We start from the raw sequence: 26,892 nt of genomic DNA on the forward strand, positions 1-26,892 counted from the left end.
TTTTCAAAATTGAATAAATATAAAATATAAAAAAAATTAAATCAATAATAAAAATAACATAAAAAAAAATAAAAATCCAAAATAGTAATAAAAATAATTCCAAGTTCATAAAAAAAAATAAAAATAAAAAAATTCCTAATCACACGGACAATGGAACACTTAGCCGGGAGGGGAAAGGGGGCCAAGTTCAAGTTCATTATGTTCGGAGTATTGGAAAGAATAGGGAATGGTCCGATATTATGAGATTATCCAGAATTCAGAATTCAGAATTCATGTAGGAATTTAGAATATTTAGAATATTTATTTTCATGTCGTTTAATAATTTAATATTTTTTTTTGATATTTAATATTTAATTAACTATATGCAGACCTAAGGGGTTAGGGGGATGTTAATCTCCCACTGGGCAAGTGTCGACTTTCGCATTATACCGTTTTCTCGTGGATTTTTCTGATTTTCTGATATGTATTTTATTTTATTTTCATGATAATTATAATTCCTATTATATTATATTTTTTTGTATTATTACAATTCTCTTCATGATTGATAGTGGCATCACTTAATCCTCAGTATAGCAGTATACCTAGTACTCTCAAGTGCTCTTAGAGTCTCTCCAACACAGATAGATATTCATATAAATCACTCTTATATTTCTATTTCGATTTCTATTGGTAGGGTATTTGTCAATTCTTGATTCTTCCCAAATCTCCTTTTTTATATGATTTTATTTTTCCAAAATTACGGTCCACCCGGGTCCACTCATCCTCGGATCCCACGAGGATGTTCTGCGCTGCCGAATCTCGCCTTTTACCACTCTACCTTAGCCCCTCTTGCTTCTTTTTTTTCTTTTTTTATTTAATTTTTTTTCCCTTTTCTTTTCTTTTATAACAGAAGTATACGTGGTTCCAAAGGGAAAGGTTCCTCGGTTCAGATTGGTCATAATCCCCATCACCCTTATACCCCGTATACAAGTACCTAGGGTACACCAAGTACATCCCCTAAAAAAAAGTGAACTAAAGATTTAAGCATCGGTATCGCTTGAACGCGCTTTGACAAGAACGCGTCGATCCGCCCTTTTCCTTTTTCTTTTTTAAATCTCCACCCCATCGATCTGCATTTTACTGCTGCTTCGCCTCCCCCGGACTCAACGTAAGTCATTCTTCTTTTTCCTTGAGAAAACGTGCAAAACGTGCAAACGTGTGATCCCCTTGCCGTTTTCTCTTCTTGGCTCTCAAAACCTCTCCCTTCAACTTCCCTGCAAGTTTCCCAAGAAACTGACCAAAAGGCGCTTCACTTGTCCTGCACAGTTTCTGAATCGCGTTTGATCAATTCCTATCCATTAAGTTCGACAATTCTCTTATTACGGGCGCGCCGATCTTTACATGGACAACCGGCCTGCCTCCGAGTACGCACAGTCAGGTTCGCACCTTCCAGCACCAGCTCCGGCTTAATCCCTCCCCAATCTCTCACTTTCTCCCCCCAATTCGTTCTCTCACTCGTGAGCGCACAAACACAACACCTTTCTGAACTACCCGCCGCAGAGACTGCTGCTGCTCCTGCTGCTCACTACAACCACACCCCACAACCCGAGGTTCGCCCTACTCAGTACACCCCCCAACCTGAGGTGCGACCCGCCAATATTTCGTCCTCCAACACACCTCAGCCCGAGTACGGACTGAATCCCCCCGCCGTCTCGATCACCTGCCTATCATCAGGACTATCTTCCGCGCCCTCAGGGTTACGCTCCTAACACTCAACCCGGCGGTGCTCCCACTATGGCTCAAGCCACAAGTCCGTTCTTGCCTCCAACCCCGCGCAGTCCGAACCTGAAGTCTGACGCGGCCCTTCCAATAGATCCCCAACTCCCGGCCAACAGCCCGACTTATCCTCCTCCTTACTCTCCCTATCAGCCTCAGGGTCACGATATGCAGTACCAGGGTCACCCCCCCCTCCCCACCAGATTTACGCGCGCCCGGATTGGCCACATGGCTACAGCCAGCATCAACATGGCTTGCCAGGTCCTTATGCCTCTCCTACTACTACGGTTGGTTCCGCCTCCCCTACTACAACCGCAGGGTCACGCCCTGCTGGCCAGGTATGTTTTTGATGATTCCTGGTTCTTAAGGCTTCTTTTACTGCTGTCTGGGGTGCCTCTGGGTTTTGACTGGTGTTTTCCTTATTTCTTCCTGGTCCCCAAGCACTCCCTCCAGGGATTGTCAAAAACATTACCTCCACATTGCTTCCTAATACGCTCAAATTGAGTGACAGGGAGACCCCTCCAAATTTTACCTGGAAAGATAAAATTTCATTTGGTGTGTGTGTGACTAGAAATTAGATCGCTAATGGGTCTTCTGTTTTCGATTACAGGTCTACTCTTTCGTCCCTATTCCTGGTGCTCAACAGCACAAGCGTCCTCGCCGTCGATATGAAGAAATCGAGCGCATGTACAAGTGTGGCTGGAATGGATGTGAAAAGGCATATGGTACTCTGAACCACTTGAACGCGCACGTTACGATGCAATCGCATGGCGCGAAACGTACCCCCGAAGGTCAGTTCTAATTGATTTGTTATGGTTAAAGCACGCGTTTCTTTTCAAATCCAAGTGGTTTGTCGCAAATCGCTGGATTGGGGTTAGCGCCCGCAGGTCCGCGCTAGTGAGTTACACTAGATCTCGCGGGGCCGCAGTAGCGTGGTCGACGGCGTGGAGGTTAGCTTATGCTATCCCTTCCCGCCCCGCCGGATCAAGTAACTACCACGGATCCCTCCTTGCTGTCGTATCTTGTTGTCTTCGTTGTTCAACCCATCACTGACTTGTTCTTATATAGAATTCAAGGAAATTCGCAAGGAATGGAAGGCTCGCAAGAAGGAAGAGGATACACAGCGCAAGGCTGCTGAGGAGCGGGAGCGTGCTGCCGCCCAGGCTGCGCAAGCTAGCCAGGTTGACGGCCCTCCCTCCGATCCCCAGGCTGGTCAACCTTCTGCCTACGGCGGTGGTCGCCCTCAGCTTCCCCCCATTGGCTACCAACCAGCGGATAGTCAGGTCCCCGGCCAGTACGGTGGTCCTGGCGGTGGCATTGTCTACCAAAGCAATGGACAGATGGGATACCCTCCCAATTACCCACATTCGCCTTACCAGAGCGGACCCGTTTACCAACAACGTGAGTGATACAAAAACCAAACCAAACCATATCAACGATCAGTCGACATCCATGGGGTCGACCCATCTTCCCCTCAAACTGGCTTTTCTACCCCTTCGATCTACGACCCAGGAATCGGTCGGCTGATGAACTTCGCTACGGCTATTCAGAGACTCCATCGACCACTTATCAATAATCTCTTAATCGCCCCTCTTATCACCAACGTTGTGGAACGGCCTGCATCTTTTTTTTTTCTGTCTTTTGTTATCCTTGTTCTCTCTTTCCCTCATCCTCACCATCTCTCTCTTTCTTTTTTTCTTCTCTTTTCACGATATCCCATTGCCTGTGACTCATGTCGTCTCGGATTCGGTTCTCCCCTTTTCCAAGTCTTTTATCTCGATGATACCAACCTCTGTGGCTTTAATCCGTCCAGTCAAAGAGTGGCTTTTTGCCTGTCTTCTCTTTTCTATGCAATTTTCCCCTTGTACTAGAGCACCATTGGCTCCGCAGTAAACTGCACTCCATAGGAAAAGCTCCGAAATGGGTTTTTTACTTTTGATTCATGCGTGTTTTCTTTCTGGTTGCTTTTTGCTGAGGTTGTAGCCTCAAGGAATGGTTTGGCGGATTATTTTGCATCAATGTGTTTCTGTTATGTCTTTTTGCCTATCAACATTTTCCTATGGGTGGAATGTCTCTCCCAAAATGATTCCTATTTTCTTACGTTACGGGAGGGGTTTTTTTGTTTCCAATGTTGCTTGTGACTGTATGGAACTCTTGCTCTCTGTGGGTTTGCTTACGAGCTCCCTATCTCTCTTCTATCTCCACTTTTTAACGTACATTTCTGCTAAACCAGGTGATTTTACCTGCAAAGCTACCTTGTGAATTATTGAACTGATCTGACCCTTGACTGATTTTACTTTCCTCTGAACTGTTTTCGTCCTAATTTTGAGGGACTTGTAACCTGTGCCTGAGTATTTTTATTTCCTTTTCTCCGATTTCATTAGTTCTGGATTATGTACCATCTGGTGGGAACCACAGGAAACATGCACTTGAGACAACAGACCAATCTCAATGATATTAATACTTCCTTGACAACAAGTCAAGTGAAGCTGAGCTATCAAAATTTCTTCAAATCCAAGTTCCAACCTCGTAGAGTCTAGATGTGCCTCCATGGCTGTGTACAAAGTATCAGTCATTGGTAGCAAAGCAGAAACATCGAGCTTGAACAATGAAGCTAAACCTCAACATTAGAATGCTTAAAGACTTTAACTTAAAACAATACAAAACGTCACCTAGCACTAGTCTCAGCCACCATCCAAAATCCAAAACAATCCAAGCATGTACATAAGGCTAGCGCAAACAAGGACCTAGTATCAGCCGTGTGGTGCTAGTAATTTTGAAAATAAGGTTATTCCATGGATACCCGACGCAAGGGCGCTTATTTATTTTTTAGTTTTTATTTTTATTTTTTTTTCTTACCCTAGTGGTTGGGTTGAAATCCCCACTAGCTTGGGATTTGGTTTCGGTTCCTTGGCTAAGTTAGTGTCTGTGGCTAGTCTATCCGTGACTCCTGCCGACGGCGCTTTGTCACGGGGAATCACAGTGCATACATGTATGTGATACGTGATAGCACTAGTAGAATTTTGGACTGGGTCTATGCTAGTCATTCGTATAAGTAAACCTTCATGTTGGAACGTGCACATGTGTGTATGCTATTTTGATTCAAGCTGGTGAGCAGGGATGTTAGTCTTGTGGACTCGTATTCGAGTAGAACATTGAATGGAATCTTTCAAATGTTTGTTTAAGGAATATTTTAATCACATTGCATAATGATGATCTACCAATGAGAGTGACTTCTATTGATTTAATGAATTTAATATTCAAATGTTGAAGGTAACACATGTGCATCGCATCACATCAATGATTCAAACTTGAACCCAATATCAATTTGAACATTTGAAGTTGAGATAGCATAAATCAGATGAATATTCTAGGACAGGGAATTAACTATCTAGGTACATTACTCCTTACTAGAAGTATACACTCGGATCCCGTACTCCGTATAAGTACTATTACCCGTGGCTGAGCTTAGTTCCGGCTCCCTGCATTTAGCCCGTCATCTCGAATAGGGTTAGTTCCTCCCACATAAAGGTACTTTGATGTCCATGCCACGTGGGTCGAACCCTGCTGATCGCGGGGAGTTTAGACTTATCTGGGTTAGGGTTGGGATTATTTCCAAGGGTTTTTGATCTTTTATTATTGGTGCGATGTTATACATCTAACTAGCCTTATTGGGTATAGGGAAGGAGTTTTTTTTTTTGGTTATTCATGCCGTTCCATGTTTTATGGTGCACATGTGGGGTTTTATTTTACTAGTAGTATGATTGATCTATAAAGTTGTTTTTCTTTTTTCTTGGAACTGCAAGTGATAATCGCTCGATGTTGGGGATTTTTGTTCGATTAGTTTGAGCACTTGGAGTTGATACATCATTGATTTGCTTACTCTTTCCAAGGTTATCAGTAGTGGCTATGAATTCTGTGCACCTACGCATCAGTGTCATTTCAGTATGTCATAGCTGAATGTATGGCTAGCTAATTCAAGGCCAGACTGGACTGTCTGAGAGCAGCTGATTATGCCAAAAAATGCGTGCATCTGTGTCACTCACCACAGCAAGCACCGAGTGATCGCGGAAGAGGTTTAAAGAAACATCATGAGGCTCCAAGGTTCTTCGAGGTAGTAGACCCAGTAGACTTGGTAGAAACTTGGACTATGAAATGCTCTCAAATCAATTATCTAGAGCCCCAGCAATAACTCGGAAGTACTAGTAGAACATCGGTGTCCAAATGTTCATTGTACTGTTCTTGGAAGTTCGGTACTTATGGATGTTAGAACCGATGACTTTGAATAGACTCGTCTCGTACATTATTAGTAATAGAGAAGACTTAGTCTTACATTTGATTCATACACATCAGGACTGACTGCAGGAAACATCCAAAAGAGATTTCTGATCCCAAAATTTGGCTTTGAGAAAGGATTAAAATCACTAGAAATGAGGAAATTGGTGTAATCGACAAGCCCTACACTTTATTTTCAATCTTGAAGCAGCACAAGCTTTAGAGCCATGGGGCGTGTATAGAGCGAAAAAATAAGACCACGCCTCAGACCCGGTCTAAGACACTATAGAAATAGAGGGCAGAAAAATTAAATTACATGAAATACATTAACACGGTCAAGGATGATCCACCAAATTATAATTATCACGGCAAACTCCAGTATTTAGCTTTCAGGCGGTGTATAGCTCGGTCTGTAATTGACGTTTATCCAAGGCAATAATGTATCTGGGCCGTGGCTCCTAGAACCTTCCTGGGAACTTCCCCTCGATTCTTGACGTTGACTCCAGCCATGCCTAAGCAACAGGCCAAACGAAGCCAGCAGCCGCCAGTAAAAGCAGCATTTCTTTCCTGGTCTGTCTTTCACGGGATTGTCAAAATTTTCAACATTTGAAAGCTAACATCCCTTAGTCGCACAGCCAAAACACGATGTGATGGAAAACATCCCTGCAGCAGGGTATGACTCACAATCTTTTAAATTTTGTCAAGATACTATCGCTGGAAAGATCACTTAGTGTTCTTCTAAAGAGTCGACGTGCTCCTATCTTCCTAGTCAACGAGGAGGTATCCGGCGGGGCCCGTACTTCCTTACTCAAGACAATGTCACGTCACTTCCAGCAACTCAAACCAATCCCTTGTTCCATCAGATGAGCTATGACTCGCAGCAATGGTCGCCAATCACTGACCTCCAGACCTCTGATACAAATGATAGTCTCAGATACCATGGTGTAGATGGTATTCTTGGGTTATTGAATCCTTATGTGGGAATTCGAAATCTTGATATCCCATTTACAGCCTCACGAAGCCATTTGAGCCAGAATCTGACGAATGGAGACTACACGGAAAATTTGAAGAGCCTTCATAATGATTCTTCCCCCCAGCTACGCATCTATACATCAGAACAAGACATGTATGATACCAGTGCCGACTAGCCATATATCAGCTTGGCATCTAACTTTCTCCAGAATGAATGCCTATTACATTTACATCTATCCATTTCTTCCAATTCTACCACCTCAGAGATCACCCTTATACCAAGACGGACCTACAGCTATCAATGCTCTGAGTCTCAACGAAAGTGTCATCGATCGGTCCTGCTTCTCATACTGGCCAGCATCTTCCCGCACATTAGCGATTTCTGCCATTTTGGCGTTAATTTCACTGCCTGGTGACACGAATCCATTTAGCAACCCATCAATACACCTACGACGTTCGCACGCACATCTTTATGCAGAAGCAGCGTTCAGCGAGGTCGACAATGAGATTGATGGGATATCTGCGACATGCTTTCACCTGAGAACTGACAGTAGTATGGCGACAGATTCTTGTGTTCAGTCTCAACTCAGTCCAATTATTGCTTTAGTCCTGCTCAGCATTTATGAATATTGCCAGAGAGGTAATATCTCGCGAATGCGAAGTCGTGCAAACCAGACTGTCACTGCTGCTATGGATCTTTCTCTGCATAATTTGGGATCAAGAGCAACAGAGGCACAGCGTCACACATGGTGGAGTGCTGTATGTCAATGCAGATATTCATGTGAATTGTCAGTTGCTAATCAGGATTTTGAATGCTTGTACTTTACTTGTCCTCTATCGATCAGCAGGTGGTGAGTTTTTCCATTCTTTTCTGCTCTTTTCGTTCTCCGTGCTGGAAATCTTATTCTGACTGAAATAGTCACCAATAATCTCTCTCAATGATCCTCGAATCACAACTCCGTTCCCTGAACTTGGAAATACGCCAGAGGTATTTTGTGCTCCGACAATTATGAGATAACGTCTCTCTAACTTTGAACCAGCCATGGAACTTGCTACTGGAGGCTGAGAAGTCTATCCTCGCGATTTCTGAAGTCTCCGACAAGCATCAAACCAATAACGTCCTTACATCATGCGATATGTCGCAAAGTATAAAGGAAAAGAATTCTCATTTATCAGATCTTATCAAGAAGTTGGATCGCCTACCAGAGTTCATCTCAGAGACGGAGCTTGAGAGAAAGGCCTCCCGAAAGATTTGGCTTATTGTAAGACTTTGAGTTCATTCGTGAGTGAATTTATCTGATTATTGACTGATTATGATCCTCAAATCCCATTCTGATATTTTTTACTGTGCTAGGGCTCGCATAAGACTACACCGAGCACGCGCTTTCAGGGATATCCCCGTGTCTTTAGAGAAGTACTGCGATCTGACAGCAATCCAAGACAAAACGGAAGCAATCGCAGAACCCGATCTTAGTAATGCCGAGAATTTCGATGCGACCTTTCCTTTCACGGAGCAGGAGTCATCTGTCATGTGTCTCAAATCATCGCTAGTCATAGCTCGCGCTCTGGAAGATCTTTCATTGCGAAGCTCATCCCCGCCTTGCATACTGCCATACTTTGTCTGCGCAGCCATGCAGAGCGCATATGTTCTGCTTACATCCTATTATCGAATACGTGCTGCATTGGAGTCAGGCCACCTTTTACTTTATCATTATCTTCTTAATTTCCCAGAACCGGATTCGGAGACTCAAGATGCAGAGAGACTGATAGGAGAGCTTCGACAGGGAATGGAGTCTATTATTGGAGCACTGAAATTGGCCCAAATGTTCGAAGGAGTCGGTGGCATGAGTCAAGAAATTTTCATTGCTTACCAGACAGCTATCTTAACAGACTAGCTGCTAAATACTAATAAAATACTGTGGTTGCACCGGGATGCTTCTCAGTGCTTCTCAATATAATTAATGTCTGCTCTTGAACTAGTTCTTTTGTGTCAAAAAACCTTCGAAGCCACCATACACCTTATCGAGCCTTATAAAAACAAACTACTATCTCATTCTTCACCCGCAAAAGCTAGAAACGCTTGAGCAAGATCTTGCTGAAGATCATAGGCATCCTCTATACCACAACTAACCCGAAGAAGCCTAGGGTCACAAGTATCATCACTCATCGCCCTCCATTCAATCAAGCTTTCAACATCCCCCAAGCTCGTCGCATGTTGAAAGAGGCGCAGCTTTCTCGGAAGTTGTCTGACCTGGTGCCCAGACTTTAACCAAATCGCAAAAACCGGCCCAACCCCATTAGGCATTTGATGTATCAGCCACCCCTCTTTGATATCCACCTCCTGCAACGATGCATGTTTTTATCGATTCAACAACTCGGCTAATATCCGAATCAGGGTTCTGCAACTCACGATGAATCCATTCCACCAGAGTCTTAGCCGTATCCGACTGCCTCTTCACGCGAATTTCAAGTGTCCGAAGAGATCGAAGGCCCAACCACCCCTCAAGATTCCCCATCACATTCCCCATAACCATTCTCTGAGAGTAAAGAGTCTTATACCACCCCCGATCGACACGCATGGAATGAACAACAAGAATACCACACATCATATCCGAATGTCCCCCAATGTACTTCGTCCCACTGTGCATGACAATATCAGCTCCCAGATGTAACGGGTCTTGCAAGGGTGGTGGACCGAAAGTCGCATCTACATTAAGGTATGCACCGGCTTCGTGGGCCTTCTTACTGTAGTATGAGATGTTTCGCACTTCTCAGTGGGATTTACGGGTGTTTCGATATGAATCACGTCTCCTGCAGCAAGATACTCAAGCTGATCGAGATTGTACTTCTTCACACCAGTGAGTTTGGTCATCAGGTCAATTTTTGCGTGGACGCCGTGGTAGCCGTCATCGATGAATACTCGTTTTGGATTGAGTAACACCATGATTGCGTGAAATGCGGCTAGTCCGGTTGAGTATGTCATGACTTTACCACCGAATATCTCTTTGAGAACCATTTCGAATCGGGAGCTGTTGGGTGCCGAGTAGCGGGAATACACGAACGAATTCTCGGGGTTGTGAGGCTGTAAAGAAGAAGATTAGGACCTCGGGAGAGAAATAAACAGGAGCAGAGAGGAAGCATACATCTCTGTTTTCTCCTGGCACTAAATTTGCTGGATCTCGGTCATAGCGATAGTTGACTGCTACATGAATTGCAGGAGCGATGCCTTTATGAGCACTTGCAAAGTCATCCACATGTATGGCGCTGGTGGACATTGTCACATTTGAAAGGGCAGTAGAAATTGTCTTAGCTGTAGCAGCAGACGCAAAATACTCGGCTGTGCTTGAATCTGAATTCATTTTGTTGTGAATGATAGAAACTCAAGGCGGGAGCTTATAGATCGATTGGTGTGGACGGTTTCTAGTCCTTGGGAGCATGGAGGAACTGCGTTGGGATAGAAGGAAAAGGGAAAAAGAAAGAATAGAAAGAAGGAGGAGGTCATATTTCTAGAACCAACTCATTCCACTGGACTTCATGTTCTTTCGCATACTAAGATTCTTCATAGATGCGATCCGGTGTATGCTCCGGGAACCCGGCGTTTGGTCCCCATCCAGTCGCCGTTGCGGCTTTTAGATCCACAGTAAATGCCGTCGCTTCGAGATGAGACAGATGTATATGGGATCACTCAATGATCTATATCTAGAATGATGTCAATCTCAATATATTAGAGGATTTAAGCAAGCCGTTTATTTTCACGGAGAGAACGAATCGAAGTAAGATTTGGTGTACTCAAAATCATCAATGAAAATTGGCCGACTTGAAGATACCTGAGACTCCATAGGAAGTATTATTTCCTACATAGCAGCAGAGAATTTGAAATTATAACTTTACAGATCGCCAACGGTGAGAATTTCCCTTCCCAAGGTCTGAATAAAGAAGCCAAACAATCATCCATGCTAACCAACTTTGGCCTGCAAACTGATCCATGACATAACGAATGCTTTCTGCACGGGACGCAACATCAAAATTGCACCCTGAAAACAACTGTAGATCCACTTTCTCTTGATCAGAGAGTCTCTTGCTGAGAGCAATAGTCCTGTCATCGGAGAAAGCAAAAGAAACTCCGATAATCGCATATATGCGACTTGCCCAGAACTGTTTGCGCGATTTCCAATCTTCCTTCAACCAGACAGGCTGCACTCCCCACGGAAATCGGCGAACTATCCCCAAGTTCTTAACAAAGCAGTTATAGTCTATTCGTGAATCCACTCCACTGACAGCATGAAAACAGCCGTATGTACCCATAGCAAGATGACACAGAAGGCGGTCGACGACAACATCCACAGGGACCTCATCAATATGAACGTCCAACTCAGGCTCAGCCATCAGTGTTGCAATTTTCAACGTCCGGAATGGGTATAAAGATGCTATTGCTATACTCATGGTACAAGGTGAAGACATGGGCATAATGTATCCTGGAAAGGGTAAACGAAGAGAAGGACCGATCACAGATGGGCGCACGATGAGAAGCTTTTCCTTTGCACCAATCTCACTGAATCTGTGTAGTAGCAGCCTTTCTGAAAGGTTTTTCGCGTATGCATAGCTCCAGGGAAAATTCTCTTTTTGATATGCCTTGCTCGTTCCATGTTTTCGTACTTGATCAAGCTCTTCGAGAACATCACTTTCGCCTTTGAGATAGTAAATCTTCTCTTCAACTTGAATGTCGGATCCTGGACTTTGGGAATAAAGATGGGCGTTTGAATATGCGGTTGAGACATAGATGAATCGCTCAAAGTTTGGACATGATAGTGCGATGTTGAACATCATTTGACTCGCTTCGACGATTGAATTAAAAACACGATCTAGGCGTTTCCCTAGGTTGATAGAAGATGCTGCATGGATAACGATCTCGGTATCATGCCGTAGAATATCCAAATCAAATTTCGAGAGACCCAGATTGGGCAAGAGAATATCACCATCCAGCACGATCAGGCGGTTGGAATCGCACATACGACGGACTGTGTCACTGGGCATCCATTCCTTCCATCTGGCCTCAAGCTTCCTATACGCGCATTATTAGAATAGATTCATCTTGTAGCTCAAGTGGTTTTTGGTGAGTATACTTACTTTGCACCTCCTCGACAGACCACATAAATACGCGATGCCGATGTACTTGTAAGCAGGCGATGGACAAGTGCTGTTCCTAGGAAGCCAGAACCACCTGTCATCAGTATTGATTTTTCATTATAATACTCCCATATTGAACTCATTTTGACTGAATTTTTGTGTCTCTCAGTCTGATTCTTTGAGATGAAAGGTTCAAAAGCAGTACGGAGTATTTATCTTCTGTGCCGTGATGAGCATAAGACACGAATAGTTCACGCCCACGGGTTACACTTTATCGAAGTCAAGCACGAAGTATTGGATAAGTAGTAATAGTGTGTTGCACAACCATTTGGTTAACTTCGGTAGTGTAAATGAAAGTTTTAAGTATTAACTACGCGTGAAAACAAGGTCTTATGTTAGTTGAGATTCCAAGGTTTTTCTCATAGGGCATATATGCATACCTTCAAGTTTGACTAAAAAACTCAGCATAATGCTGAGTTTCTTCCCTTAGCAAGATTCATGTTGACACTGGAAGTTCACCCAATCTGGTTTGTTTTGGGGACTTGAAGTAACACCGAGTGGGGAGCTGAATCAAATAGTGTCAACTGGTGGCTGGGGAGGTGACACCGTGACAGTTCAATCTCTCGACAATTGCGGTAAGATCTTCAGTCACACCGTAGCTACATGCATATTTCAATTTATCAAGATCTATCACCATTTAACATATTTCAAATTATATCATATGTAAACGACAGGATTCATTTACTAGAGATTTGTCTCGAAATTTCTATTGCTTCCGTCGCTCTTCGTGAACTTGAGCAAGGGAATATTCAATGTTGAACGACACTCATAAAAATTAAACATTATACAGGAGAGCATCACTCATTAATTCAGGGAACAGACCAGTCATATCAAAATCATCTCATTTAAGCAGGAATGAGAGACACCTTGTTCCCATTCCCGGACGTCAAGGTCAATCCTCTTGTCTCTTGCCATTCTCCCGGGTCTCTGCTTACCAGACTCTTAAACTCTTGCACCATCCGAACAAGAACATAGGCAGCTTCAGTCAAAGCATACCTCTGACCTATGCATATCCGTGGACCGCCATTAAAGGGCAAAAATCCCCATCGTGGCATCAACTTTCCATCTTCCCAACGCTCTGGGTGGAAGTCATCTGCATCAGGTCCGTAAATGTCTTTACGTCGGTGCATTGCAAACAAATTGTAAACAACCAAGGTACCCTTCGGCACGAAAATTGGGGAGAGACCATCCTCCCCTCCACCTAGTGGTAAGACGGTGTCTCTTACAGCCTGGCGGTCATTGCGCGGCACGACTGGATGCAAGCGAAGAGCTAAATCTGTTAGTGAGGAAAGAAGTGTTGAAAACGGAGGGGTATCTTACATTCATTCATACAGCAATGAACATATTTCATGTTGCAAAGCTCCTCATAGGTAGGTAGACGACCTTCTAAGAATGCCACCTCTCTGCGTAGCTTGTCCCACATTGCTGGATTCTTAGCCAACATGAAGAACATATTGCTCAACAAACTCGCAGTGGTGTCGCGGCCAGCTAGCAGCACATTCATCAATTCATCCAGAATACGAGTCTTATCAGATGTCTGCGCTGCCAGTTCGTGAGAGAAAACACGCTTTGGACGCGTTGAGTTAGGATCTGACTTTTCTCCTTCTTCCTTCCTGGTCTGGACTGCATTGACTGCCTCCTCGACAAACTGCTGAACAAAGTCTCGACATGTACGATTGCACTCTTCAGCTCGTCGATCTGGGAAAAGGAAATTCAAAGGACCCAGCATTCCTCGCATGAGAATAGCCTTTTGGGCATATTGAAAAGCATCTGCAAATCCAAGTTCTCCCTCAGAATTCTTCAAAGTACCGACAGATTGTCCGAACAAAAACTCAGTCGCCGAATCAATAGTGTAGCGAAAGAATAGACCCTGTAGATCGACCACTGTCTCCCCATCACGCGGGAGCAATGAAAAGAAATCCTGGAATATACTCTCAAGAGATGTTAAATCAGCTACTTGATCACGGTTGAAACTGGGTCGGATCAGAGCACGCGATGCGGCCCAGTGATCACCGTCAGTATCAAAGATGCCCTCTCCAAGCAGTGGTTTCATGCATTCCAGGCGATGAGCAATGCAAAAATCTTGGAATTTGAGCGAAAGGACTGTCTTGATGTTTTCCGGTTCGATGGTCACTATTGCTGATATGTGCAGCTCCCTCACTGTGAATGTATTGCCATGAGTCTTGTAATTTTCCAAACTTCTCGCCAAGATCCTGTTCTCTTTGATAGCACGAAAAGTTCCGGGCAGTAAATCAAGACCTAGAAAAGGGTCTTTTGACAGAGATCGTGCGATAGGTTTGCAGCCATGAGCCCTTGCAAATTGACGATGGATCCAGGAACGCCTTATTGATAGACAGATGATGGTTCCCAGAGCAATACTGCCCAAGAGTATAATACTCGGGTGTAAGTTAAGGTAAAACGGCATGGTTTGTTCCGTAGAGAACAGAGATATCAAGGGAAACGAGGTCGATGTAGTATGGTAGAGTTTCCAAGACAGAAAGGGGAATTTCAGCCTGCTTATAAGCCATAAGTGATAAATGAAGGATTCAAGCTTATGCAAATGTCTACAAATGTACGAAGTAAGCGAGGCTCATGTCCATGATTCCATAAAGGCCCCGCAAATATCTCACTCTTAAACGATTTAAACGAGGGACCGAAACTTGAACGAAGATGTACCTTTTGTTAGCTTTTTATATACAAAAGATACATTGATCAATGTGGGGCAACTCCGCGGACATCTCATCTACTCCGTGTCCATATACCGAGTTTACCTCCGCGGTGCAAGGATCCGAATCCGCACTCCGTATGAAACAACGTAGCCTAAAGTTTATGGCGCTTTACCTTGATAAACATCGGGGCTTGATGTCATGGCGCCGAGTCCAAATTGAGGTAAAGACAGAGGATGAGAAAACAAGGCAAGAAAGGAGTCTACGGAGGGAGATCAGGTGAGTCGTGACATTATGAACATCAACATCAAGACTCCGGTTTGATGAAAGAAGTCATATCACTGGCATAGCAGAAAAACTCACTCGTATTGATAAAAAGATGGTCAGGTTCTCAGATCCTCGCATGGAATTAATTCTCACTGGCACATTCTTGACACATCATTGTGGGAGTTCAGCCCCCGGGGCCCATGCGGCTCAATATGATATCCATCAACTCAAATCTGGAGAGGAACAAGTTGGAAGTGACATCCTCATCCATTTCTATATGCTAGTCAATTCTTATCTAAATCGGCATCACCAACACATTCCGATCGGCTGGATTCCGCAAGCCGAGACGGAGCTCGGAGGTTTCCGCTTGATCGTCGCAAGCTATTGTGGAGCCGCCACGGCTCAGATACACACACAATTTCAATGGGAGAAAAGTGTCAACAGAAACTCAGAACAAGGTCAGAGTGGTTTACAAGTACTGGTATAATGGATCAGAATGGAATTTCATCTATATCATCCTGATATGCATTCGAACAACATCGATCTGAGCTGCGGACCGGCCTGCCATATTGAGATAGTTCCCGGTTTCTCCTCCCTGAAACGCCACGAAACCGGGTACGAATGACTAAAATAGTGTCCCATCGGGTTCTTGGAGCCGTTATCGCGATCTCTTTCGGCCCAGACAGGGTCGACTGACAAACAAGCTTCAATCAATTGGGATTGATCTGCTTTTTCCCCATACACGGAAGCCATTGAGTGACAGATACTGCTGCGATGGGATGATGTCGGGTTTTAACTGCTTGAATGCAGGGACCCTGAGGAATCTATAACATTTTGGGCACTACGCCACCAGGGGCTGTTGGCTAGAGCCCACTTATACAAATTACCTTGAATGAAGCAAAGAAGCGCGGGTCTTCTTGATGTGTGGGCCAATGGGCTGTGGATGATTCCATATCAACATAGCATTGCGGGTGGGTCTCATGTTTTCAAGGCAATTTTTTCCATGGCTCTCCACCGGGCTGTTTCGATTGACGGGGTTATATACCGTGCTCCCCGCAGTCTTTTCTCGGCTTTTCATCGATTGTGAAAATATCTTTCAAGATGGGCAAAGACGAGGAACCCAGTATGTGCCGATATCAAGCTCATTGCGCAGTCGACAGTTCTTAGCTAACTACTTTGATAGAGACCTACCGCTACAATGAGACTCCGGTCTACACGGCCTCAAATGGCTGCCCAGTACGTGACATCTTGTTCCCACTCCTTGACATAAATATTGGATCTAATGTGAATGTTCCATAGGTCATGGACCCCCAAGCCTCTCAGCGCATCGGCCCCAATGGCCCACTCCTGCTGCAGGATTTCCATCTGATTGACCTTCTCGCTCACTTCGACCGCGAACGCATTCCCGAACGGGTGGTTCACGCCAAGGGTGCTGGCGCCTACGGCGAGTTTGAAGTCACCGATGACATTAGCGACATTGTTAGTATGCGCCACGGATATTCTATACGGATTCGACTAATACAACATTTCAACAGACCACTGTCGATATGCTGAAGGGCGTGGGAAAGAAGACCAAGATGCTTACCCGCTTCTCCACAGTTGGTGGTGAGAAGGGATCACCCGACAGTGCCCGTGATCCTCGTGGTTTCGCTATTAAATTCTATACTGAGGAAGGTAACTGGGATTGGGTGTTCAACAACACTCCCGTTTTCTTCCTGCGTGACCCTGCCAAGTTCCCCGTCTTTATTCACACTCAGAAGCGTAACCCACAGACCAACCTGAAGGATGCCACCATGTTCTGGGATTATCTTTCCACTCACCAGGAGGCTGTCCACCAAGTGATGCACCTCTTCAGTGACCGTGGTACCCCATACTCCTACCGCCACATGAACGCCTACTCTGGCCACACTTACAAGTGGATCAAGCCTGATGGCACCTTTAACTACGTTCAGATCCACTGCAAGACAGATCAGGGCAACAAGACCTTCACCAACGAAGAGGCCACCACGCTCTCTGCCGAGAACCCCGATTGGCATACTCAGGATCTTTTCAACGCCATCGAGCGTGGTGAGAACCCTTCATGGACCTGCTACGTCCAGGTTCTTAGCCAAGAGCAAGCCGAAAAGTTCCGCTGGAATGTCTTCGACCTGACCAAGGTCTGGCCCCAAAGCGAGGTGCCTCTGCGCCGCTTCGGCCGCTTCACCCTGAACAAGAACCCTGAGAACTACTTTGCCGAGATTGAGCAAGCTGCTTTCTCTCCCTCGCACATGGTCCCCGGTGTCGAAGCCTCCGCCGATCCCGTTCTGCAAGCCCGTCTTTTCTCTTACCCAGACACCCAGCGCCACCGTCTGGGCGGCAACTACGATCAGATCCCCGTCAATTGCCCTGTCCGCGGTTTCAGCCCCTGGCACCGTGACGGTGCCATGAATGTTAACGGCAACTATGGCGCCAACCCCAACTACCCCTCTACCTTCCGCCCCTTGACTTACAAGCCTGTCAAGGCGAGCCAGGAGCACGAGAAGTGGACTGGTGCTGTTCTGGCTGAGCAGATGCCTGTCACTGATGAGGATTACGTTCAGGCTGATGGTCTCTGGCAGGTCCTGGGCCGCCAGCCTGGCCAGCAGGAGAACTTGGTTAAGAATATCTCGGGTCATCTGTGCGGTGCTCATGAGCGTGTTCGCAAGCAGACCTACGAGATGTTCCGTCGTGTGAACAAGTGTCTCGGTGCCCGGATTGAGGAAGCTACTGAAACCAATGTTACTCCTACTGCGCGTCTGTAGGCCATTCTGGATCTCATTATGTATTTACTCCATGTTTTATTATAAGCCCCGCTAGGTGATACCTCATGCTATGTGACAAGTTCTGATACCAAAATTTGGGCCCTGGATCCGTCCAGTGATTTGCCTATAACCTGTTTCTCTCTATTACATAGTATGATGTCCCTGATAGTGCGGGATGCACTAGGACTGAGATGGGACTTGTCTGTTCAAGTGAAATCCGGTTTGATACATTGACATTCCCCACTCTACCACATAAGCCTCTTACTTCTAGCACACCTTCTGAGGAAGACATGAGGCTTTACATCCATGGACCATGTAACCCCCAGGTGTCTATGATCATTATCCAATGGACTTAGAGAGATGTAGCTCTCACCACTTTGCAGCTTCTTTCCTTACATCTGTATCTCTCTCTTTTCACCATTGGTCCCTTCTTTTTCTCACTATACACATATGCCTTGAGTATACCACCGGACGAGTCTACTATACTGGAGATTACATTGAATGTAAAAGGGATAAAAATACAACTGCATTTCACCTCACCATGGCCTTACAGTTGTATATAAAAATACACTAAAAATACATTCACGCCCTTCCCCCGCCTGCCTCACCTACGAGACGCTCAAATAAGGCGATTGCTCACCTCAATGAAACGCTCGAGGCTCCGCAAGGCCTCTCCACTCTCGATTGTCCATCGGGCCCGGCGCACCCCCTCCTTCCAGCGTCCGCCACCCGGCCCCCTCTCCGTGATGGCTTCGTCACCATCTGGGCCTTCGCAGGCACCAGATGTGACCAGGATAGCGGCCGCCTTAATGAGGACGAAATCCAAGATTGGGTCCTCCCGTGGGAGCTCGTCGCGCAGGAGACGCATCAAAATGGTGGCGTTCTCCTCGGGTCCCTCGCCGCCGCAAACCTCACTGAGGGGGTGGGTTGATAGCCCAAAGTCTGAGGGGTGCAGCTGAAAGGTATCAGTCTGCAACCCCCTATCCTCATTTTCGGTTACCCCCCCAGCAGTTTGTCGGCCCTGCGCAGCTGATTTCATCCATCTTCCCCTCACCACAAACGACCAAGGCCTTCTTCGCTTTGAATTGTGTGAGGACTTCCGCGAAGACAGGTCCAAGGCTTTTCTGAGCAACGCCAATCACGCGCGCTTCAATGGTCGAGGTGAGTGGATGAGAGAGTGGTCCGAGGATGTTGAAAATGGTTCAAGTTCCGAGCTTCTTTATGATCAAATTGATGTGTACCATCTTTTGGTGGAAATTTGATGAGAGAAGAAATGCATAATTGCTAGCATTGTACACCTCGGTGATGTTGTCTTTGTTAATGGCGTCAATTCTCGGGGCCGTAGGACAAATTGCATTCAGCATATCGGCGGATCCAGACTTCGATGTCTGATCCCGACTCCCATGCTTTGCCATCCGCAAAATTGGAGACGCAACAACAGATGCAGTTGTCGAAACGTTGAAAGTTGAATGGCCATCACCTCCAGTTCCCACGATGTCACACTATGTATAACAAATATCAGTACTGGACATTGATTGCGACCCTTGTATGATACTTACGAGTCCACCTTGATAATTTCCAGCAGGCTGATCATTCAATTTGATCACATTGCGCAGTGATTCTATGTCAACCCGGGAAGCAGCATCGATCATATGCTTAGCACATCTTGCAACAACATCTGGATCTCTGTCCTTGTTGGTCGAACGAAGCAGTGTCAAAAAGGCCACAACTTGAACATCCGAGATCAGATTCTGCAAGATCATGTTGAATGCAAATCCAATTTCTTCCGATACTGGTAGCCCCGGGGGCAATCATGCGTTCGGGGATCGGTGTGGTAGAGAGGACATCGGGTCCCGGGATCTTAAGATCAGGCATTGTGATGAAGTTTCAGTCAACAAGATTGTTTTGACAATGGAGTTGAATGGTGAAGGAGAGTGTAGGATGCGTGGGGATGCGTGGGAGTCCCGATCATAAATGAGGGGAAGACAAACAATTGGGTGCCTTCCCCAACAAGCTATTCCCAATTGAGCGACAGAAAGATCATTTTAGAGCGTAAGCCATCATTGACTAGAGCACTGTTACTTTCCTTGATGTACTGGCAATTGGGGCTTCTTCTGATTAACATGGTAATGGGTCATTCTAAGCACGTAATCCGAACTATCTCGGGGATTATAAACTGACATTGGAGTTAATTATAGTATTGATTTGTATGCGGGGGAGCAAGGAGCGTTATAACCTTGGAATTGAGATTGATGCTTTGTCGTGTTGTTAGAAGATCAGAAGAATATGCATACAGGTTAAGAATGTGTAGGCATGGCCGTGGGATGGATGCACCTTGCCCCAGGCATAAGTGAACTTCCAAGGTTGAACTTGGACTTGAAGCCCCTTAATGCATGCATGTCTGTGGACATAATCTTAAAATGCGGTCTTCTTGAATTACATTGATCTACTCACTACATAGTAGCAGTTCCAACATGAAAAAACACTCAATAGCCATATGTACAATGGCTTATCTATAGAGCTTAAACTCCTCTTAAGATTTTCAATGATCTTTACAAGCACCGAAATATGCGATCAAAATTAGAATTTTCTACACACGGCAAACAAGAAAAGTACCAAATTCCAACACAGGATAAAAGTATCTTATATCACAGCCCTAGATGTCGCACTCAAAGTACCAAGATAATGCGATAAGAACAAAACTGGAACTTTATCGATTTAGTGCCAAGTTTTGATATTCGAACATTATATTTCATATATGCAATCTTCAGAACAATCCTCAGTCACAGTATGTTTTCTACTAGTATGCTAGAAGGAATTTGGGAAGTATCACATCTGATACTTGCAAAATTTGGAAAAATTCAGGTGAATGCTCATACTGTTTACACCGATGCCGATAAAGCTCTTTATCGGCTTATCGTGATGCCATACACGTGACTAGGACGCGTGGTGATCTATCAATCCAGTGTTTTTCAATTGTATACCTTTTCATTTTTCATCATTCAGCATACACAATTCATCAAATAAAGCTATAACAAAGCCTTTATCGGTCTCGGTTAGAATCTCTGAAATTTCTCCCCTCTAGCTCCATTCTTTTTGCCCAAGAAGTGTCCACGGGTGGACTGCAGCCGCACGTCGGAGCTCGGACATCAACCCACAGGAACCTATCAGCTGGCCCTGGGCGGGTCACTTACGACTTAGCGCCATAGGGCCAGGTCGCCCCCTTGGGACTAATTAGAAGATGGTCGGCCCCTCCGACCATGGCCACGGCCATATTTCACATTTTTCCCGGTCTTTCACCAGAATGGATAGCTTAGAATCCCGCCCTGCTCTTCCGGCTAGGCAGAGAACAGCCGACCGGGGAGACAAGTCCCCCCCAGTCCTTGTCTTTCTCGGTTGATAACGGGGAACATCAAAATGGGCCCGATGTGTTCGAAAGACGAGGCTCCGCTGATTCCGGTGCGGGAGATGGCCATGCAGACGACGGTTTTGTACTCTCAAGAAGTGTGCAAGATCCCTCTGAGGAGCTTCCGATCGAGCTGCTTAGCTTGATAGATCGGTATGTTGTTTGAGATGCTATCCGGAAGATTAATGGGTGTGCTAACCTAGACCTTCATGTTAGTTTTGTGAACTCGTTAGGTGCAAAGGTTCACAGCTCGCCTCCCACGATTGATAAAATCTCCTCCCTCTTCCAGGTCTTCTATGATCGTTCCGAATCCCATATTGCCACCCACATATCTGCTCTTGCATCTCGTCTCAACCGTGATACATCCACGCAGACCTCCAAGCCCCGAGGCAGTGCCTTGTCCAAGCTAGGCAACAGCAGATCTCAAGATGACGTTCGGTCAAATTTGGCTGGTCGACAAATGTTGACAGCTTCGGAAGTTGCTGAAAGGCGAAAGGCTCGCAAGGCACTGGAATATAAACGTGTTGCGTTGGAGGAGGCTGCAGAACGACGGGTCTGTGAAATGGTATATGACAAGCTCTGGAGGCATAAAAGCACCTTGGATGATGTTCGAGATGAGAAGCTTCGCTCGAAGACTGCTGCTCTGTTACTGGTTGGCATTAATCTGAAGGATTTGGGCATAGATATTGATGTCTCGACAATCGAGGAGAGCAAGCAACAGGAGGCCAATGACTATTTGGCTCAAGCCAGAGAATATCTGGAGAAGATGAACGATTACAAATACCCTCTGGGCAAGCTTCAGCAATTAGCGGCAGCTCATAAGGCTATTGTTGATGCGTTAACAAAACTCTTGCCATCGACCTCCTCGGCGGATGAGATTCTCCCAACCTTAATCTACTCACTTGTCACTTGCCCAGCTGAGGGGATTAACATTGTGAGCAATCTACTCTTCATCCAAAGGTTCCGGACATCCAACAAGATAGATGGTGAGACTGCTTATTGCTTAACCAACCTTGAGGCAGCTATTAGCTTCCTGGAAAACGTCGAGTTATCAAGTCTACGGGCGGATGAGTTGCAGGAAGGTCCTCCTAAAACACCAATTGAAGTGACAACCCCATCTTCAGAACGGTTGGACCCCTTCAGACCAAGCAAAGAAACAACTACGTTGTCAGTGACAACTGTTTCCGCATCCCCCGAAATCTCAAAACCAGAACCCAAGGAACCCCTCTCTGCCACCCTCCCTCGACCTCGTGCTTCTCCGACACCCCAACAGCGACGACTGAGCAATATTTTTCAACCACCCGCAAAGGTTCTTGAAGCTGCGAACGACGCAGTCCGCACAACCGCAGATCAAAGTCTCAAGAATATCGGCGCCACGTTAGACAACTCATTCAACTTCCTCTTCGGTCGTCTGAAAGAACTGCAGAACCAAGGTCCCAACTCCTCAGGAAACGGACCAGTGCTGCCAAAAACTTTGGCAGAAGCTCGTCGTCTTGTCGCTCAACCTCTTGCCAACAAACCGATCCAAGACGACCTAGCTTCAATCAACTCTGTGCCGTCTGACGACGGTACACAGACCCGAAGCAGCTCCAGAGCGACCGGTCTCACAAGTGGAATCCTCACTCCTCGCGATCGCAGCACCGATAGTGCAAGAACCCAAGCAAGTGGCAGAAGATCTATCGCCCCATCTATTGCCCCATCTCTCGCTCCATCCCTACGAGACGAGCCTCCACAGAGCCCATCAATCAACACCCAGAACCCACTGGAGTCTATGCGAAACTTCGGTAACTCTCTCAATCCTTTGAATCACATCCCTGGGATGATCAAGAATTTCGGTCGCAACGCTCCAAATTCTCCACACACTCCCGAAAGTATGAGCAATCGCCCACTCTCTCCCGCCGCAATGGATCGTCTGCGAATTTCACCTGCCTCAACAACCGATACGACTAGTGTGGCTGCGAGCCCACAGCCTCAGCAGAAGATCGAACCGCCCATCCAGCGTTTCCTCGACATGCAAGATGCGGGGGATCTGCGTATTGGAGATATCGCTGCCCTGCTCGAAGACTACAAGCGTCTTTCGGCTGCGCTGCAGAAGTCCGGGACTACTATGTCTCGTTAAGGCTTTCATATTTCTTTTGTCGTCTCACAGGTCTTTTTATCTTCTTAGCCTGTTATCATTCATTTCTTGAGTCTTACTCATTAGGTCGAGGTATACCCCTGGACGGCCTTGCATTGCGGGATACCTAGGCAAGGCGTTACAAGCATTCATTGTTTACTTTTTATCTCTTTTGTGAGAGCTATCAAATATCTCAATAAATCTTCTGAAAGTTCCATTTCTACCATGTTATTCCACCTTGGGTAGTAAGAATCTTCATATCTTGCCAACAGGTAAGTCCGACTCCGACCTCAAGTGCTTAGGGTGTCTTCAATCATGTAGTAGTATTACGGAACTCGAAATGACTACAGGACTTGGAACTTGAATTACACTGGCAGGTTTTTAGGGAGGGCCCATATATGATGATACTATAGTATGTAGTATTACTCAGTGCTAATTAACATAATCTATAAGGATTCATAACGTACATCACTCCTTGCATGATGCCAGTGTAGAGATGATATTCATCGGTCACCATAAGACACAATCATAGAACAACCGTCAATTAATGCATAAGGGGGTATTGGGCATGAAAACATATAACGTTTCAATCCGTGAGCAATAGAAAACAAGACATCAGGCCATGAATATCCTAAGTGATGAAAACCAGTAAAAAAAAATGCAACATAAGAGGGATGAATAGAAAGTAATGGGGAAATCAAGGATTCTGGCCACGCAACATATCCGCGCTCCCAGTTCTCATCTCTTGCATTTTCGCAGAGAGCTCCTGGCCCTGGATCTCAATTTGCTCATGGCGACGCTTGATTTCATCTTCAAATGCCTGGGCAGTACGTCGGCGAGCACGGCGCAGTTTTTTCATTTCCAAGAGCAGATGGCTGAACTGGTCAAGTAGTTGATCGCCGCAGTCTTCCCAGTCGTCCATAGACAGACCAGACAAGTATGTGTGACGGTCCTTTTCTGAGAGGGTCAGGAGGTGAGATCCCATTTCGTGAGGAGACTCAGGAGCTGAAACAACGGAAGGCACGGGAGGCAAGGATGGCGATTTAGCTGGAGGGAGAGTTGGAGTTGGTGCCTTTTCAAATGGTTCGGCTTGTAACTCCGCAAATGATTTTTGATAGAGCTGGTGTGGTGGGTAATCCGGCTCCAGGTGTCTTTTCTTGGATCGAATGACTGTGTTACGGCGAGGGCGGGTCGAAGTTGACTGAGTAAAAAACGGGTCCTGAGCAGTTTCAAGAACAGAATCCTCACGATCCAACATGTCTGACATGTTCGTGATGCCGAAGACGTTGGCTGAGTGTACGCTATCCCTTCTGCTGCTCAATCGAATTGTCTCGTCAATCCCTGCATCCCCACCCTCATAGTCACTGTTTTCCTCTTCGGCGAGGGCTGTGATACTGAGAGTTCGAGCCTGTGGGGGTGACTCGGATTCAACTCGAGTTGGTGATATGTCCAGTTGGTCCAATAGGGATGGCTTTGGTGGACTGAAGCGCGTTCTTGGCGTCGCGGACATACTATGAGGGAGAGTAATCTTTCTGGGCGCTGTAGGTGGTAGCATATGACCAAGCTTTCGTGGTGGTGGGCTAGGTTCAGAAGCTGGGTCTGCTGAGATTTGTACCCGGGGGTCTGCCTGTGACTGATCCATTGACTTGGGAGCCCTTCTGCTCGCCGACCAGAAATTTTCCAGTCGTTTGCTCAGCGGCTCCTCTGTTGAGCGATATTTGTGAGACAGATACCAGCTGCTTGGTTGCTGTTGCTGAGGCTCTTCTTGCTGAGACTGTGGCTGCTGTTGTTGCTGCGGTGGTAACTGCTCAGTCCTCTCATCATCTGCAGCAGCAGAGGAAGTAACTTGGCTGGAGGTATCATCGGCATCATCAGAGTCAAAGCCTGCTTTCTTCATGAATTTATCACCCAGTCCGTCAAACCAGGGGGGCCCTTGAACGGCGCGCGGGGCGCGGCAAATAAGAGGGACGCGGGGAAGTTTCCGTGTAAGAAGAATTTTGGTTCAATGGGGCATGAGATTGAGGGTCATCAAATCCATAAACACTCGTTCCCGCAATAGTTGAATCATCAATCCCCTCTACATCAGTGTCGAAAGCATCCCGATGCACTCCATTTTCTGGAGCTGGGCGAAACTGCTTGTCTGGAATGGACCTTGGCTCCTGAAAAATCAGTGGAGCTGCTCTTGCGGGCGCATTGAGTTCTGTGTGGGTAACAGTCACATCGACTTTTGCTTGAGCAGCTCGCAATTGGCGTTGAGAGGGACCTAAGTCCGGAGGTGCACGAGGCTGGCCAACTTCTTTGGAGTGGACGTAATCGCCCACCCCCATGATGAAATGAGAGAATTTGCTGGATTTTATGAGACTCAAATCCTGTTGATAAATTCTGACCGTGGGAGGTAGTTCTTTATGATAAAGGTTACCCAGGGGGGGTGAATAATCAATGGACTATTTAGGCTAGATCGACGCGAGATGACCGCGTGATCACGTGAAAGCCATTCGATCCAAACATCTAGTTAAAATGCTCATTACTCATAATTTACAAGTTCAAACCAGGTATGAAATTTGACCACCTGGCATTATTGACTTGGGTTATGTTTTTTTTGGTCCTTTGAAAGGGACTTGGTACATAATCATGTGGGTGATCTATCAACTGGTTCAGTTCGCAGTATAAGCGCCGATGCGGGAAGGTTTGAAACATGTTATGCATTCAATTTTATAGCCCCGAGTCCTTTGTAATGTCTTGTATTCTCTGGAGTTTCAAATTACCGAAAAATAGCTCGTTAATGACAAGCTTACTTAGTAAGTTAGCCACTGTACTAGTACTAATTTCCAATGGCCCACCCGGGGCCACATCATGATGTTTTCGTGTTATGTACTATTAACCTTTGTGGAGTAAAGCCATATATGATCTGTCGTCTAGAACCAACCTGACATTTGCAAACTCCCAGGAGAGTGAAAAATGAAAGGAAAGTAACAAATTTAGCAGAAGTCTCAAGAGTCTGAAAACAGAAAAAATGAAAAAGCTTGAGTTCTTTCAAGTACTGAGACCTTTATACACTAACCTCTCCGCTCTTACTACAGGAGCAATAATGGAGAGCTATGCAGTACTAGTAACGTGACTAGCTCAATACGAGTCAAGAGTCTAATGTAAACTTGAAACCAATAGATCAATCCGAAAGTTCTAAATAACTTGAAGTTTTCCGATGATTCTGTTTAGCTTGAACTTGAACTTACTAGTATCATCTAGTATCATGCTTAGACTGTCATTCCATGAAGTATCCACATACTACTAGAGATCAAAGACTCGGACTTGAAGGACTTGAATATATGAAGAATATACATTCAATTATTAAGCCTTCGCCTAATAGCTCATTTGAGGCTTTAAACTCGAAACTGAACATTAGTAGTTTCTAGAATATCAAATGAAAGAGTGATTGATCAAAGAGTAATCAAAGGTTGGGTTGATAGA

General features: G+C 45.6%; 10 protein-coding genes across 10 annotated transcripts; 4 read left to right on the forward strand and 6 right to left on the reverse strand.

Annotated features, from left to right (window-relative positions):
• Positions 1-1,380: 1,380 nt before the first annotated feature.
• On the forward strand, positions 1,381-3,164 carry N7483_003360 (putative C2H2 transcription factor (Con7); the record flags this gene model as incomplete). The annotated part of the gene is made up of 5 exons (XM_057086797.1): positions 1,381-1,417; positions 1,540-1,735; positions 1,853-2,093; positions 2,366-2,546; positions 2,824-3,164. The coding sequence occupies 5 exons, from the start codon at positions 1,381-1,383 to the stop codon at positions 3,162-3,164; spliced, it is 996 nt and encodes a 331-aa protein (XP_056946626.1).
• A 3,374-nt stretch (positions 3,165-6,538) lies between these two features.
• N7483_003361 (Zn(II)2Cys6 transcription factor) lies at positions 6,539-8,897 on the forward strand (the record flags this gene model as incomplete). Its single annotated transcript, XM_057086798.1, has 7 exons — positions 6,539-6,600; positions 6,658-6,703; positions 6,762-7,156; positions 7,212-7,761; positions 7,922-7,990; positions 8,043-8,209; positions 8,357-8,897. The coding sequence occupies 7 exons, from the start codon at positions 6,539-6,541 to the stop codon at positions 8,895-8,897; spliced, it is 1,830 nt and encodes a 609-aa protein (XP_056946627.1).
• Positions 8,898-9,299: 402 nt separating this feature from the next.
• On the reverse strand, positions 9,300-10,361 carry N7483_003362 (cystathionine beta-lyase; the record flags this gene model as incomplete). Its single annotated transcript, XM_057086799.1, has 3 exons — positions 9,300-9,740; positions 9,788-10,084; positions 10,146-10,361. 3 exons carry the CDS (start codon positions 10,359-10,361, stop codon positions 9,300-9,302), a joined length of 954 nt encoding a protein of 317 aa, XP_056946628.1.
• A 520-nt stretch (positions 10,362-10,881) lies between these two features.
• Positions 10,882-12,272, reverse strand: N7483_003363 (uncharacterized protein; the record flags this gene model as incomplete). The annotated part of the gene is made up of 2 exons (XM_057086800.1): positions 10,882-12,064; positions 12,130-12,272. The coding sequence occupies 2 exons, from the start codon at positions 12,270-12,272 to the stop codon at positions 10,882-10,884; spliced, it is 1,326 nt and encodes a 441-aa protein (XP_056946629.1).
• A 762-nt stretch (positions 12,273-13,034) lies between these two features.
• Positions 13,035-14,614, reverse strand: N7483_003364 (cytochrome P450; the record flags this gene model as incomplete). Its single annotated transcript, XM_057086801.1, has 2 exons — positions 13,035-13,459; positions 13,510-14,614. 2 exons carry the CDS (start codon positions 14,612-14,614, stop codon positions 13,035-13,037), a joined length of 1,530 nt encoding a protein of 509 aa, XP_056946630.1.
• A 1,609-nt stretch (positions 14,615-16,223) lies between these two features.
• On the forward strand, positions 16,224-17,902 carry N7483_003365 (catalase; the record flags this gene model as incomplete). The annotated part of the gene is made up of 4 exons (XM_057086802.1): positions 16,224-16,245; positions 16,306-16,358; positions 16,422-16,601; positions 16,658-17,902. The coding sequence occupies 4 exons, from the start codon at positions 16,224-16,226 to the stop codon at positions 17,900-17,902; spliced, it is 1,500 nt and encodes a 499-aa protein (XP_056946631.1).
• A 619-nt stretch (positions 17,903-18,521) lies between these two features.
• N7483_003366 (uncharacterized protein) lies at positions 18,522-18,941 on the reverse strand (the record flags this gene model as incomplete). Its single annotated transcript, XM_057086803.1, has 1 exon — positions 18,522-18,941. The coding sequence occupies one exon, from the start codon at positions 18,939-18,941 to the stop codon at positions 18,522-18,524; it is 420 nt and encodes a 139-aa protein (XP_056946632.1).
• Positions 18,942-19,104: 163 nt separating this feature from the next.
• Positions 19,105-19,665, reverse strand: N7483_003367 (uncharacterized protein; the record flags this gene model as incomplete). The annotated part of the gene is made up of 2 exons (XM_057086804.1): positions 19,105-19,404; positions 19,462-19,665. 2 exons carry the CDS (start codon positions 19,663-19,665, stop codon positions 19,105-19,107), a joined length of 504 nt encoding a protein of 167 aa, XP_056946633.1.
• Positions 19,666-21,143: 1,478 nt separating this feature from the next.
• On the forward strand, positions 21,144-23,427 carry N7483_003368 (VPS9 domain-containing protein; the record flags this gene model as incomplete). Its single annotated transcript, XM_057086805.1, has 3 exons — positions 21,144-21,193; positions 21,249-21,461; positions 21,525-23,427. The coding sequence occupies 3 exons, from the start codon at positions 21,144-21,146 to the stop codon at positions 23,425-23,427; spliced, it is 2,166 nt and encodes a 721-aa protein (XP_056946634.1).
• A 694-nt stretch (positions 23,428-24,121) lies between these two features.
• N7483_003369 (uncharacterized protein) lies at positions 24,122-25,751 on the reverse strand (the record flags this gene model as incomplete). The annotated part of the gene is made up of 2 exons (XM_057086806.1): positions 24,122-25,308; positions 25,364-25,751. The coding sequence occupies 2 exons, from the start codon at positions 25,749-25,751 to the stop codon at positions 24,122-24,124; spliced, it is 1,575 nt and encodes a 524-aa protein (XP_056946635.1).
• Between the last annotated feature and the right edge of the window lie 1,141 nt (positions 25,752-26,892).

This window comes from Penicillium malachiteum, assembly GCF_028827825.1.
Source record: "Penicillium malachiteum strain IBT 17515 chromosome Unknown utg000002l:1.0-8849297.0:1.0-8852440.0, whole genome shotgun sequence".
NCBI classification, from domain to species: domain Eukaryota; kingdom Fungi; phylum Ascomycota; class Eurotiomycetes; order Eurotiales; family Aspergillaceae; genus Penicillium; species Penicillium malachiteum.